The sequence below is a fragment of the Calliphora vicina genome, chromosome 1 (genome assembly GCF_958450345.1).
Source record: "Calliphora vicina chromosome 1, idCalVici1.1, whole genome shotgun sequence".
NCBI classification, from domain to species: Eukaryota; Metazoa; Arthropoda; class Insecta; order Diptera; family Calliphoridae; genus Calliphora; species Calliphora vicina.
The window spans coordinates 85,986,663-85,999,296 of NC_088780.1; the positions used below are offsets into that span (position 1 = coordinate 85,986,663).

The window sequence follows — 12,634 nt, forward strand, 5'->3', positions numbered from 1 at the left end:
TCCCATCATAATTGTCCCTAAGGATAGATGCACACATACTAACATACGATTTTCTTTGATCAATTGTTGCCATTTTGAATTCAGTACTTGAACTATTTGTGTTATTGTCCTGGGGCTTAACAGTATTTAATTCAGTTGTTTCTTTAGAGTTCTCTGAATCACTTTCGTCATCAGTCATAACGTTTTTATTTACTAATTCAAATAGTTTTATTTTTTCAGGAACTTTTACGTTACAATTTAGTTTGCCAAAGCACCTTACTAAAAGCTCTCGACAATGTTTTATCTTACTAAAAACGTAATATTCCGTATCAATAGTTAAGTTTTCAGAATTTGTTTTGGTATATTTTAATATTAAATTATAGTTTTCAATTAGTAAATCAATATATTCATTAATTTTAGTCTCTTTAGTAGACACTGGTCGATTTTGAAGAATTCTTTTCTTTACATTGTTAAAATTTTTAATTAATTGATCAAATGTGTCAATATCAAATTGTGACATATGTTAAATTTAATGAATTGTATTAGTAATTTTATGATTTTCTATTTTGATAATTCCTTTTTTTTTTTTTAGATTCTATAAAATTAAAATTTTCTTTTTGTTTGGTAAATTATATGTAATACTTCAAAGCTCAAGCAATTAATTTTTAAGTTTTATTCGTTATAAAATTTTTCTCAGTTCATTTTGTTTGTCATCAATCTTAATGTATTATTTTAGTGTTTTTTTTTTTTTGTAATATATACAATGTATATTAACATATACTTTTTTGTATTTCTTTTTAGCTGATTTTCCTTTTAATTTATTAGATTATTTTAATTTTCCTCTTTTCTTTTAATGTATCATCCTATTTTCTATAAATAAATTCTTAAAAAAAAATCAATGTAGTTTTGATAATAGTTTTATTTCTATCCTATATATTGTATTTTAATTTTAATATTTTTTAATAATGACATTAATTAATTCAGTTTGCTTTTTTATCCTTTACATTTATTTATATTTCCAACATATGAAGACGTAAATTTATATATGCTTATGTATATATTTTGCATTAAAAAAAAAATATTTTTGTATTGATATATACATATATGTTCATATTTTTTTTTTTTATTAATTTATAAATACTTAAATATTTTTACAAATCTATTGATTATTTATTATATGGTTTATTTACAAATATTTACATTTTTTTTTTTTAACATAGGTATTTCTAAATTTATGTTTACTATAGTATGTAATAAAAATTTCAGCAATTACATAATGTTAAAATATTATATACTAATGTTAATAACATCAATCGTTATGTTGGGCTGCATGGTTGTCAAATGTTAACTGATCTGCACACTCTGCTGACACTGCTTATTTGTTGTTATTCTATTGCATTATTTTAGGTTGAGATAGTTTTTATAATTTTGGATGATTCAATTTGCCTTTGTTCTCTATTGTTTTTTTTTTTTTTTGTTGTTATTGCTTTTTTTTTTTTGTAATTGTCTTATTTTGTCTTTTCTGTATATCTTTTTTCTTTTGTGCATGTACTCTTTTGAAGTTTCATAAAGAGAAAAATTATTTTCCAATTTCACTTATTACACTTATTGACTTTGCTTTTTGTTCTTTCCAAATTTGTGTTGTATTTCCAAACGTAACGGTATTTTCCGCAATTTTTCTCTCTCTCTTTTTTTTTAGTATGTTCTTTTGTATTATTTTACTTTATGTATTTGTCGTCACTTTTTTTATTTAATTTTTTTTTTTTTTTTTTGTGTTCTATTCTTTGTCGTAGGTCAAGACTTTATAATTTAAGTATTCTTTTTATAAGTACAGTTTAACCACTAAAATAAAATGCTCATAACTTTTTTATATTAATACATAAATATGTATGTTGTTGCACATTATTATTTTTCCAACACGAGAGCCAAAATTTATTATTAATTTTTCCACTTGGCTTTTTTTTAAATTATAATTATATTTTTATATTTTTTATTTATAAGTAGTACAATAGTCTAGATTTTTATAATTTCCAATCATTCAAATCTTATTCATATTTATATTTTTTTTTTTTAATTTCTATGTTTTATTCTTTAATTTTTTCAGATTCACAAAATCTTTTTACAATAATTTTCAATTTATACTGCATTTAGAGCACAAATACATGTCACGGTCGCCATGTCATAGCTGCGTTGTGACCAGCGAAAATGAAACACACTTGTTAAAGTTTAATACGCAACTGAACTCTCTTCTTTTATTTTAATTCATCTTAAGCTTATTGAGTACATAGTTGTATACAAAAGTATTGAGGATTAGTTAGAATAAATAGGATTAATAGTGATGGCACTATAGTATCATCAAAAAATTCGAAATTAATGTTATTATTGATTACGATTCACTACATCATATTACATGTGTGTACAAAATTTTAAACTTTAACTATCAAAAAAAACCAAGTTATAACCAAAATTCAAAACAACGTATCATCAAGTGTACGATTTTCTTAAACAAAATAACATATATGCTTTGAGTTATTAATTAATAAATCGTTTTTACCTTATTTTAGGTACTTAGTTTCCTAATTTTTTTTAATACATTTGTTGCAATTGAATATTTTTTGCAGTATTTATGAAAATTTAATGAAGTACGGTTTTTGCTTCTTCTATAAACTTATGAAAAGTAATGTTACGTTATTTTGCATTTGAGATGACGATATGTATATTGCTGAATTAATTATATTTTGCATTCATTCAATAAGGAATTAATTCTATTCGAATACACTGGTGCATATTCCTATAAGTGCACACTACTTTTTTTTAAAAAGATTATAAAAATTAAACATGAACATATTTAGGGGGCTACAAATTCGTTTATTAAATTAGTTAAGACTTCACTTAAAATATTGTTTACAAAAACAATTAATTTGTACTTTATTTATTTTTGTTTACTTAATTTTCGAGATTAACAGACATTTTTAAGGGTATTTTCCTATAAACGCACTTTAATTTATGGGCCACTGTAGCATTATTAATAATGTGTGGATGATCCTTTGTTATGGATTGTTTCAAAAATACGGCCTGGCATTGATTTCACTAATTTTTTAAGCAGATTGGAATCAATTTCCTCCCAGACTTGTTTAATTCTTAGTTTCAGCTCTGTCACAGTCATTATGCTTTCATTCTGGGCATTATTTGCATAAACTTTACGGGCAATGTATCCCCACAAGTTCTCCATTGGGTTTAAGTCCGGACTACAAGCCGGCCAGCCCAACAGAGGAAGGCTATATTCATTAAACCAAGATTTCGATTGCTTAGAAACGTGGATTGCAGCATTATCTTGTTGGAATATGCAATCTTCATCCATTTTTTCATCGATAAATGAGAGAAGAGCATCTTCCAACAGTTCGTTATAAATCGCACTATTCATTTAGCCACCACCGAAATTACGTTTTGACATCCGAGCATCGTTTAATCTCAAATCGTGCCAATAGCAGGAGTATGAGTCAGGACCGTCTAAATTTAATCTTTTTTCGTGAGAGAAAATTTCTTTTTTCCACTCATCTGTCCATTTCATATATTTTCTTGCGAATTTTAGACGGTTTTCTTTATGGAGCTTTTCGAAATGTAAACCAATGCTAAGGTTTAAAAAAAATGCTTCATTTAAAATATGAATAATTTATTTTCGTTAGTGATTTTCAGCAATGGGCCTTATATGGAAGCAATTACTTATTATGGACCAATCGTCATGAGTTTAGGCAGTGTGATTTATTTCTATATGATGCCAACATTTTTTTTTAGAGATTTATGCTCGTTAAAGTGTTTTTAGGAAGTGGGCCTTATATGGAAGCTATGACTAATTAGGGACCGATCATCATAAAATTAGGTGACATGACTTCTGTATAAACAAAGCTTATTTGGAGCTAAATTTTTTAGACATTTATGACCAATAAAGTACTATTTCGTGAGGAAATTTGTATGGGTGCTAGATGAAATAATGGACAGTTTCAATAGGCTTCGTCCTTCTTGCCAAAGTTGATCGAAATATCTTAAAAATTGCGACCTGTATTTTACGCACAAGGATAACTTAATAGAAAATTTTCGATTTAAATTAATTTCACTGTTGATAAAAATATTTCGTTAACCCTTATCCTGTACACTAAGACCCCGATTTGTGTTGTTATTGGGGATAGGAGAAATGCGACGTAAATCAAATCACTTTTTTCCATATATTTCCACCGGTTTTTCATTATTTAGTTCATTACAAAAATAATTAATCAAAAAGTTTGCATTTTTTTTTAATAAAAAAGCCTTAGTTTTTCCAACAAATGCTTAAATCTAAATCATAACGACCCAAGTGTAATCGAAATGAAATGTATATGACATTATTTCTGATTATGTTTTTTACACTCATGTTATGTAATACGCGTCTTGGAATGATTTTACAAATTTTACAAATAAATTTATTACAAACCGAATATTTATGTGAATAAGCATATCGACTTGGACAAAAGAAGCAACGTCCTATTTTAAAGCATTAAAAAGTGTTCTGGCAATTTTGACCCATGATTACCGGATATGGGTTAAATTAGTTTTAATGTTAAATAAATTTTAGTTTTAAGATCCAACTGTAACTCGAAATTTACAGATTTTAAGATACAGCCATTTAACCATAATTTTTGGATTCAGAGACCCAAATCCATATAAAAACTCACCAAATAACTTTGTCAAGCTGGGTTTGAATTTAGAGCCACAGTGTAATGCTAAAAATGCAAAAATATACAGATTCTAAAAATAATTTTGTGATTGCACGAAGTAGCACAACTAAAAATATGATATTGAAAATAATTAATTGCCTCCATTCTTAATCCAATCACTCTTACTTATTTATTTATATATATTTTTTCTCTTTTCCAGATTAATGTAAAGCAAATAAATTGACAAGTTTTCTTCGATGTCCTAGTTACTAGTCTTCAAAGAAATAAGTATGTGAATATTTGTATCTGCAAAAAAAAAATACAAGAAAAAAAAAAGAATCATAAAAATTCCACTTATTTAGCTTAAAGTCATATGGATGTGTGTGCCTAATAAAAGTCTTTGTAGAAAAAAGAAACAGAAAAACAAATTATTAGAATTTTACAAAAGCAAGTAGTAACCCAATTTTAAAAAATGCAAGAAGTCTGTACAGCATTAGAAAGCCAAATGGGCGCACAAATCAAATCTGAATCACCGCTAAATGCACTGCAAGTGCAAACCGGTCAAACTGTGGTGCCCGGAGTGACAGCCACGCCACAGCAGGTGCAACAGCAGGCCACAGCCAATGTAACGGCTGCCACTGCCACAGCAATGCTAATCAACAAAATGGGACCAAACTGTGATAAACGAGTTAATGCCAATGAAGCACCCTACTGGATGACAGCCAGCGAGGGGGGTTTCATCAATTCGCAACCATCAATGGCAGAATTTCTCAATCACTTAAGTCCCGAAAGTCCAAAAATGATGAGTGGTGGTGGTTTGGTAGCTGTTGGTGGCGGCGGAGGAGGTGTAACACCAGTAGTCGGCGGATATCCGGTTGGTGTTGGTGGACCACCACAGACACCAGATGGCATGGATTCGGTGCCAGAATATCCCTGGATGAAGGAAAAGAAAACATCACGTAAAAATAATAATAACAGTAATCAAGGTAAGTAGTGTTCAAGTGTTCAACTATTACAATTATTTTGTGTCTTTGTTGTTACAAAAATGTGGTGTAAGATGAAAAGGTGCCCAGTTGAAAATGAATCAAACTACATACAAATAAATGCAAAAACGTCATTAATCAAAGAAATCAGTGCAATTTGCCCCTAAAACACAACAAAAGAAACACTGCGATTGAGACAGACAGACAAAGAGGTAGAACTAAGTCTAAATCTACCAAATGAAGCACGTAATCAGACGGCGCCGGATCTTTTTCTGTAACAATTTTGTTGCTGTAATTTCAAACTTAATTTGATTAAATGTACTTGTGTGCTTGTGTGTCAGTGCATCCGCATGTGAAGATTTTTACTAAAAAACGTTAAATCAAGAATGTTGTTGTTAATCAGCTCATAAGTGTTGGTGTGCTCTCAAAATTCGGTACCTTTTGATGGACTGTGAAAGACATTCATCAAAAAGTCCAACAAAATATCAACAACCTTATTCGTTTTATCTCTGTGTGTTTGTTTGTGTGTGTGTATGTGAAGCGGTGTAGATCTGTTATTTGTGATCATTTGTAATAATTTTCATGAGGAGAGACCCATCAACAGCCATCAAAGTTGGACATTATACATACGTTTTTACACTTGTATACAATATGGGAACAGTGGGACATATATATATGATTTTGCCTACGAAAAGTATCACAACCGATTTTATGGAGAATAAATCAGAATTTTTTAATTAAAATTAGGTATTTTCATGCAAAATTTTAAAATTGATTGAAGCCAAATTTGAAAAATTTAGAAAAATATCTTAAAAATTAATTGGGGTATTACACGATCTACTATTTCGTCATTTTGTCATAATGTCCTAATATATTATGATAGTTTAATCAAATTTTTGTTGTGTTTCAAACAAACAAGTTCTAAACTAATAAGACTATTTGAACTATGCTTATTGTTTTGTCATAAAATAATTTTTTTTTTTAAACACAACAACAACTATTATAATATATTAGGACATTAAGACAATATGACTGATAGCATACCATGTAAATACCCCAAATAATTTTATTAAAAAATGTTTTATTGTTGGGAGGAAACAAAAATGTTCGACAATTTTAAGAAAACTTTACAATTTCATTACCAGCCAATACATTTATCAGCCAACAAAAAAAATTTCCAGATCTGTTGTTAGACATTGCCAGAACTGTTAAATCATTTGAAACAAACTATTTGAAATTGTTCATCCTTGGCCTGAATTTTTCCAAATTGCAATTGAAAGAGTTGCGGATATTTGCTCTTTTTTCCGATAAGTTGGATACTATGTTCGTATGACCACTCGTATTCCTCCTTTTAACGGAATGATTTTTATTTGGGCCTTGATTTTTTACCGATTTAAGAGCCTGTTAGCGACAGGATAAGAAAAGTCAAGTCAATTGGATAATAGCTGCAATCTATGAGGCAGGTTTCATTAATTGAAATGTCGCTATTCATTTATTATTTCATTATTTTGTTTCACTTTTGTTGTTTGATATTATTAATGCGAACTTTTGTTTGTTTTTAAATGGTCCGACAATGGCATAAACTTTGCACATCTGACAAGTATTTTACAATAATCTGACAATGGCAACGTCAGATGTCTGACAATGCTTTTTCTGAAAAAAACTTACAAATGCAATAGAGTACTGGGCTTAGTAAAAAAGCAGAAGAGCTATTTATTGACAAACATTTAAATTTCTAATTTATTTTGATTTAAGTTTTTTGATATTGTGCTCTTTTTTGTGAATACCGCTATTGTTTATTTTAGATATGAGATTTAGCTTTTAAATAGATAAAGATTTATAAAAATCTATTGAAAACTGGCTTCGATACTACACTTTAAATACAGGATACTCCCCAACTAAAGCAATTACTGTTTAAAACAAGTAAGAAAGTATGGTCGGTCAAGCCCGGCCATATAATACCCTACACTAAGTAAAAAATTTAAATAATTTATATTTTTGAGTGATTTTCGGAAGTGGGCCTTATATGGGGGCTATGACCAATTATGGACCGATCACCATGAAATTAGGTCGTGTGATTTATGTCTATATGAAAGTTTACTATGTTGAATTTTGTGAGTATACCAACATTTTTAAGCGATTTATGCACGTTAAAGTGATTTTCGGAAGCGGGTCTATATGGGAGCTATGACTAATTATGGACCGATCGTAACAAAATTTGGTGACGTGAATTTTGTATATATAAAACTTATTTGGAGCGAATTTTGTGTAGATACATGTATAAATTAAACATTTATGACCCATAAAGTCCAATTTCGGGAGGACATTTGTATGGGGGCTAGGTGAAATAATGGACCGATTTCAGCCAGTTTCAATAGGCTTGGTCCTTGGGCCGAAAAAATGTGTACCAAATTTTGTCGAAATATCTTCAAAATTGCGACCTGTACTCTGCGCACAAGGTTTACATGGACAGCCAGCCAGCCAACCAGCCAGCCAGACGGACGGACATCGTTTAATCGACTCAGAAAGTGATTCTAAGTCAATTGGTATACTTTAAGGTGGGTGTTAGACCAATATTTTTGGGCGTTACACACATCTGCACAAACGCATAATACCCTCCCCACTATGGTGGTGTAGGGTATAAAAAGAACACGAGATTGACAACTACGACTGAAAAAGAAAAACCCTTGAAACTTTTTTTTAAGATGACACTAAAATTTTACTTTGTGTAAGTATTTAGAGCTTATTATAACATTTTAAGGGCAAAAATAATAGTTTAAACTGACTATGTTTAATTTTTTAATTTAATTGGACATTGTATCATAATGAAGTGAAATTGCCTAGAGCTAAAAAAATTTAATTAATGAATACTTCCTATCCAAATTTACTATCGAAGGTAAAATAATAGAGATATTTGTGATTTTTAGTTAAATTTGAACTATTTTTTTTCATGTTAAATTTTTGAGGTACTTTAAAATAAAATTCTTAATAAATGTGAAATTAAGCCTAAGCTATATTTTGTTGTGTCTTATTTCTGACTTTCTGGTTGAATTTTCCGTTTTGGTGTATTCAGGGACTTATAGTAAAATTTCACGGATAATATTTTTGCGGAACATTTTAAGCCCTTAAATTCCTCTTTTAATGGTGTTTTTGCTCTTTTTTAAAAGACGGACGGTTAACATATTCTACAAAAATGTTCTCCGTAACATTTTATATAAATCAGCTGAACACATTTTATACCGAAAATGTACGGATCACATGGTTTCTTATGCCGATTAACAATAAAAATAAGCTCATAGACTCCAATAAAACAGAATTGCTTTATGAGAACTCCAGCATATTTTTAGTGTAGCATATTCAATAGTCTTATTTTTGTGAAACAAAATTCGAAATTAAGACATGAATTTCGAGATATCCTTCTTCATACTAGTTTTCCTCTTTCTGAAAAAAATATTTCTTTAAGTAATATATTAGAATAAAAAACTTTTAATGATTTATATAAGACAAAGCTTTTAAAATTTTGACAATTAGTTATACAAATATACACAAAAACGTAACAATATTTTTTGAAATGTTCCATTCTGAATTTTAATCATGCAATGGCTCATATTTAAGTAAAATAAATGATCTTTGAACCTATATAAAAACCAAACTAAAGAGAATTTCGAAATTCTGGACAACCCTAAATTGTGTATGGTCATGGAAAACATGTACATATACCAAATATTATCGAAATTCCTGATTTCGAGTAAAGGTTCCAAAATTAATTTTATTTATTGAAATTTATCGTTTATATCTGTAAACATAATCTAAACGATTTTGTAGAATTATGTTGAACATTTTATCAAAAATCTACAACGAAAAATAAAAAAGCACTGTTGCCATATTTGACAATTTATTTTAATGTTTACTGTATTAACTGCAGAGCTGATGAGGAATGGTCTAAAATTATAAGATTTGACTAAAATTTTCACTATTATATCAAGTGATACAATAATTGTATTTTCATTAAAGATTGTACAAGTTGATAGGCACAACTACCGACATTTGGATTTATTTTCAGATGTAAAATATCAAATTAATCAAAAAATGCAACCAGGTTTACTTGGCGAGTGTTTATTTGGTTTAGAATCGAATAATTTTTAAAAGATTATCTTTCCATACCACTGTGCATGTCGCTTTGCTATGATATCACTTTATATGCACAATATTTGATTTGTGTTTATATCGTTTCTCTTGAAAATAACACAAAATTTGTAAAACCAAATCCATGTTTGCTGCATCCATTCATATGAACAAGATCATTTAAAATAAAAATCATCAGTTTGATGGAAGCATGTCGAAGTCAATTTGTTGGTTAAACCCTCAAAATATTTTAAAGTATTTATATGAAAATACAATAAAATTTATATATGGCTTTAGGGCAAACTTGTATATTTACACTGTGTACTACATGAAATTTTTATAATAAAATTGTTATCAAGGTTGTCTAGTTGGTGTTTCTTTATTTTCATGTTTCATCTTCGTTGTATTGTTTTAGAAAAAAACCCTAAATTGGCCCTTTTTTCTCTCACTACTCGTCCAACATTAATTCATCAATGAAATTTTTGTTCACCAAAATAAAGACTTTTAGGCCTTCAACAAAAACGGACATACTGCACAAAGAAACCGACAGGAAAATTAAAAAGAATAATACACAGTAAGAAAATGAACAGAAAAGAACAATAAAGCAAATGTTTTGTTAAAGTGCAACCTGTTATTTAGGTTCATTTGTCAAAATATGTATGAATTTCTACAACAATTTCAACTCAAGTCCCCTTTTCCTCTGACAGACAGTTTGTTAGTTACAATGTTGCAATGACACTTATAGGTAGATACAAACAATTGTACGGACATTTATATCCAACAAAATTTAAACTATTTGTCTTGCAATGGCTCGAAAGTTTTAAAAATTGCTCAAAGCCAGAGTTTCCTTTTCTTTGCATAAGCACGGCTACATGTATACAATGACAGCCAGTAGTTTGTATCATTTATTTCAGTTTTATATCCTACGGTTACAATTTCTGTCTCTTTTTACTTCTTTTTTCGTATGAATATTTTTGTTAAAACACAAGCCTTAAAAGGAAGAACAACAAACAAAAAAACGATATTTTAGCAACACATGCATCTTTTCTTTGGATATAAACCTGAATGTTTGTATCGTTTTTATTTTATTTTGCAAAATTTTTTTTAGGCCAGTCCATTTTATGCTTTAATTTATTTTTTCATACACTTAGTACACCTTTTCATGTCTGTTTGTTTGTACATATTTTTGTCTGTAAATACACTTACGTATAATATACTCTTGGTCTAGATGGATTTCATTCTATGCACACATGTTGTATTTAGCTGTATGGGTGTGAGTATGAGTGTTAGCCCATAGCTTGTGAATTTTCAGCTGTTTCGCAAATAAAAAACTTGTCTGAAATTAAAAAAAAAACACTTTTATTTAATTTTTTAAACATTAGAAACTATCAGCCTAACCACAAACGGCGAAAAGTCGATTTTACCATAAAGCTAATATTAAATAGAATTTAAAATGTTGATTTGCTTTTTGTTTTCAAATTTTATCTTATTTTTGTCAAATTTTTTGAAATTACTTTTTATGATTTACATTTATTAAAAAATATTTTCAATTATTTAAATATACCTATGTGTTGGACAAAGTTTTGAAATCTGTTTTTTAAACAATTTCTTATGGTACAGAAAAAACAAAAGTTCTATTTCAAAATTAAGTCGATTTTAACAAAAATTAACTTTAAAATTTCTTTTGTGGCTGTAGTTGCTTAACATTAGAAAACTAACAAGAAACGCTTTGAAACAAATAAAATTTTTCCGAAATTGTTTGCAAAATAGGCAGAAAATTCTTGAAAATATTTCTATTTACCAAATTCAAAATCAAATTATATGATTAAAAGCTCGATTTCATATAATATAAATTGTATAATGTAAGAAATAGTATAAACCATAGATTAAATACATAGAACGGAAGGAGAAAATTGCTCTCATTTCATGAATTAGGTTTTTGGCAACAGACTTAGGTTTTTCGTTCTCAGTTACCCATCTATTTGTAATCTATGGTAATAGACCCTTTAAAGTTTATGAACATTTTTATTTTTTCAAAATTTGTCGTTCGATATTGGAAAATGTAACTCAATAAGCATTTTTACTGGAATTCAAGCTGAACGAAAGCTTAATTCAAGCCTTGAATTAAAGTCAAGCAATTGAATTACAGTTGTATTACTCTTTATTTCAATTGCATTATCCAGTAAAAAGGAAACATAAATTCAAGTCATAATTTTTTTGTTTGAAAAATATTTAATTTTTCAAGTTTAAAACATAATTACATTTATATTCAAGTCAAATTCCAACAAAAATTTCAAGTGCTTGATTTTTTGGTGCTTTTGGGATGAAATTAACATCAAAGAAACTTAAATTTTTTAAGAAACCTCATGATTTAGAGATTATTTAAAAAGCCTTAAAAAATTGTCGAACATAAGTTCGGTATTTTCATCAGGCACTACATGCATAATCTAGCGATTATTTGAGCAGCATTAATAATTTTTCAAACATAAACTCGAATTTGAATATATCGTTGATGCGCCAATAAGAAAAGCTTTGTTTGAAACTGTTAAAAGGTAACGGTAACGCTACTTTCGATTATTTTGATAACGATATTTTGGCTTATTTTGGAAACAGAACTTACATAAATAAAATATAAAAAAGGGCAAGCAAACTTGTTTTGTTTGGTGATGAATACGACTTTCAGATGGATGAATTAAAAAAAATTTTAAAATGTACAAATAAGACTTTTAATTTAAAAAGCCGATAAAAGAATTAAAAAATGTATGCACATATACATATATGTATGCATGTCAATTATTAAATACTTCCATGTTAAAATTTAGAGTAAATTTCCTTACATCCTTTGATGTAAATATG

At 28.4% G+C, this 12,634-nt stretch overlaps 1 protein-coding gene across 1 annotated transcript in view; it reads left to right on the forward strand.

Annotated features, from left to right (window-relative positions):
• The first annotated feature begins 5,019 nt into the window (after nucleotides 1-5,019).
• Nucleotides 5,020-12,634, forward strand: part of LOC135951219 (homeotic protein proboscipedia-like) — a 99,204-nt gene continuing 91,589 nt past the window's right edge. Inside the window, exon 1 of the mRNA XM_065500829.1 lies at nucleotides 5,020-5,656. Within this exon, the coding sequence (XP_065356901.1) occupies nucleotides 5,143-5,656 (514 nt within the window). The 5' untranslated portion in view covers nucleotides 5,020-5,142. The remainder of the gene's footprint in view (nucleotides 5,657-12,634) is intronic.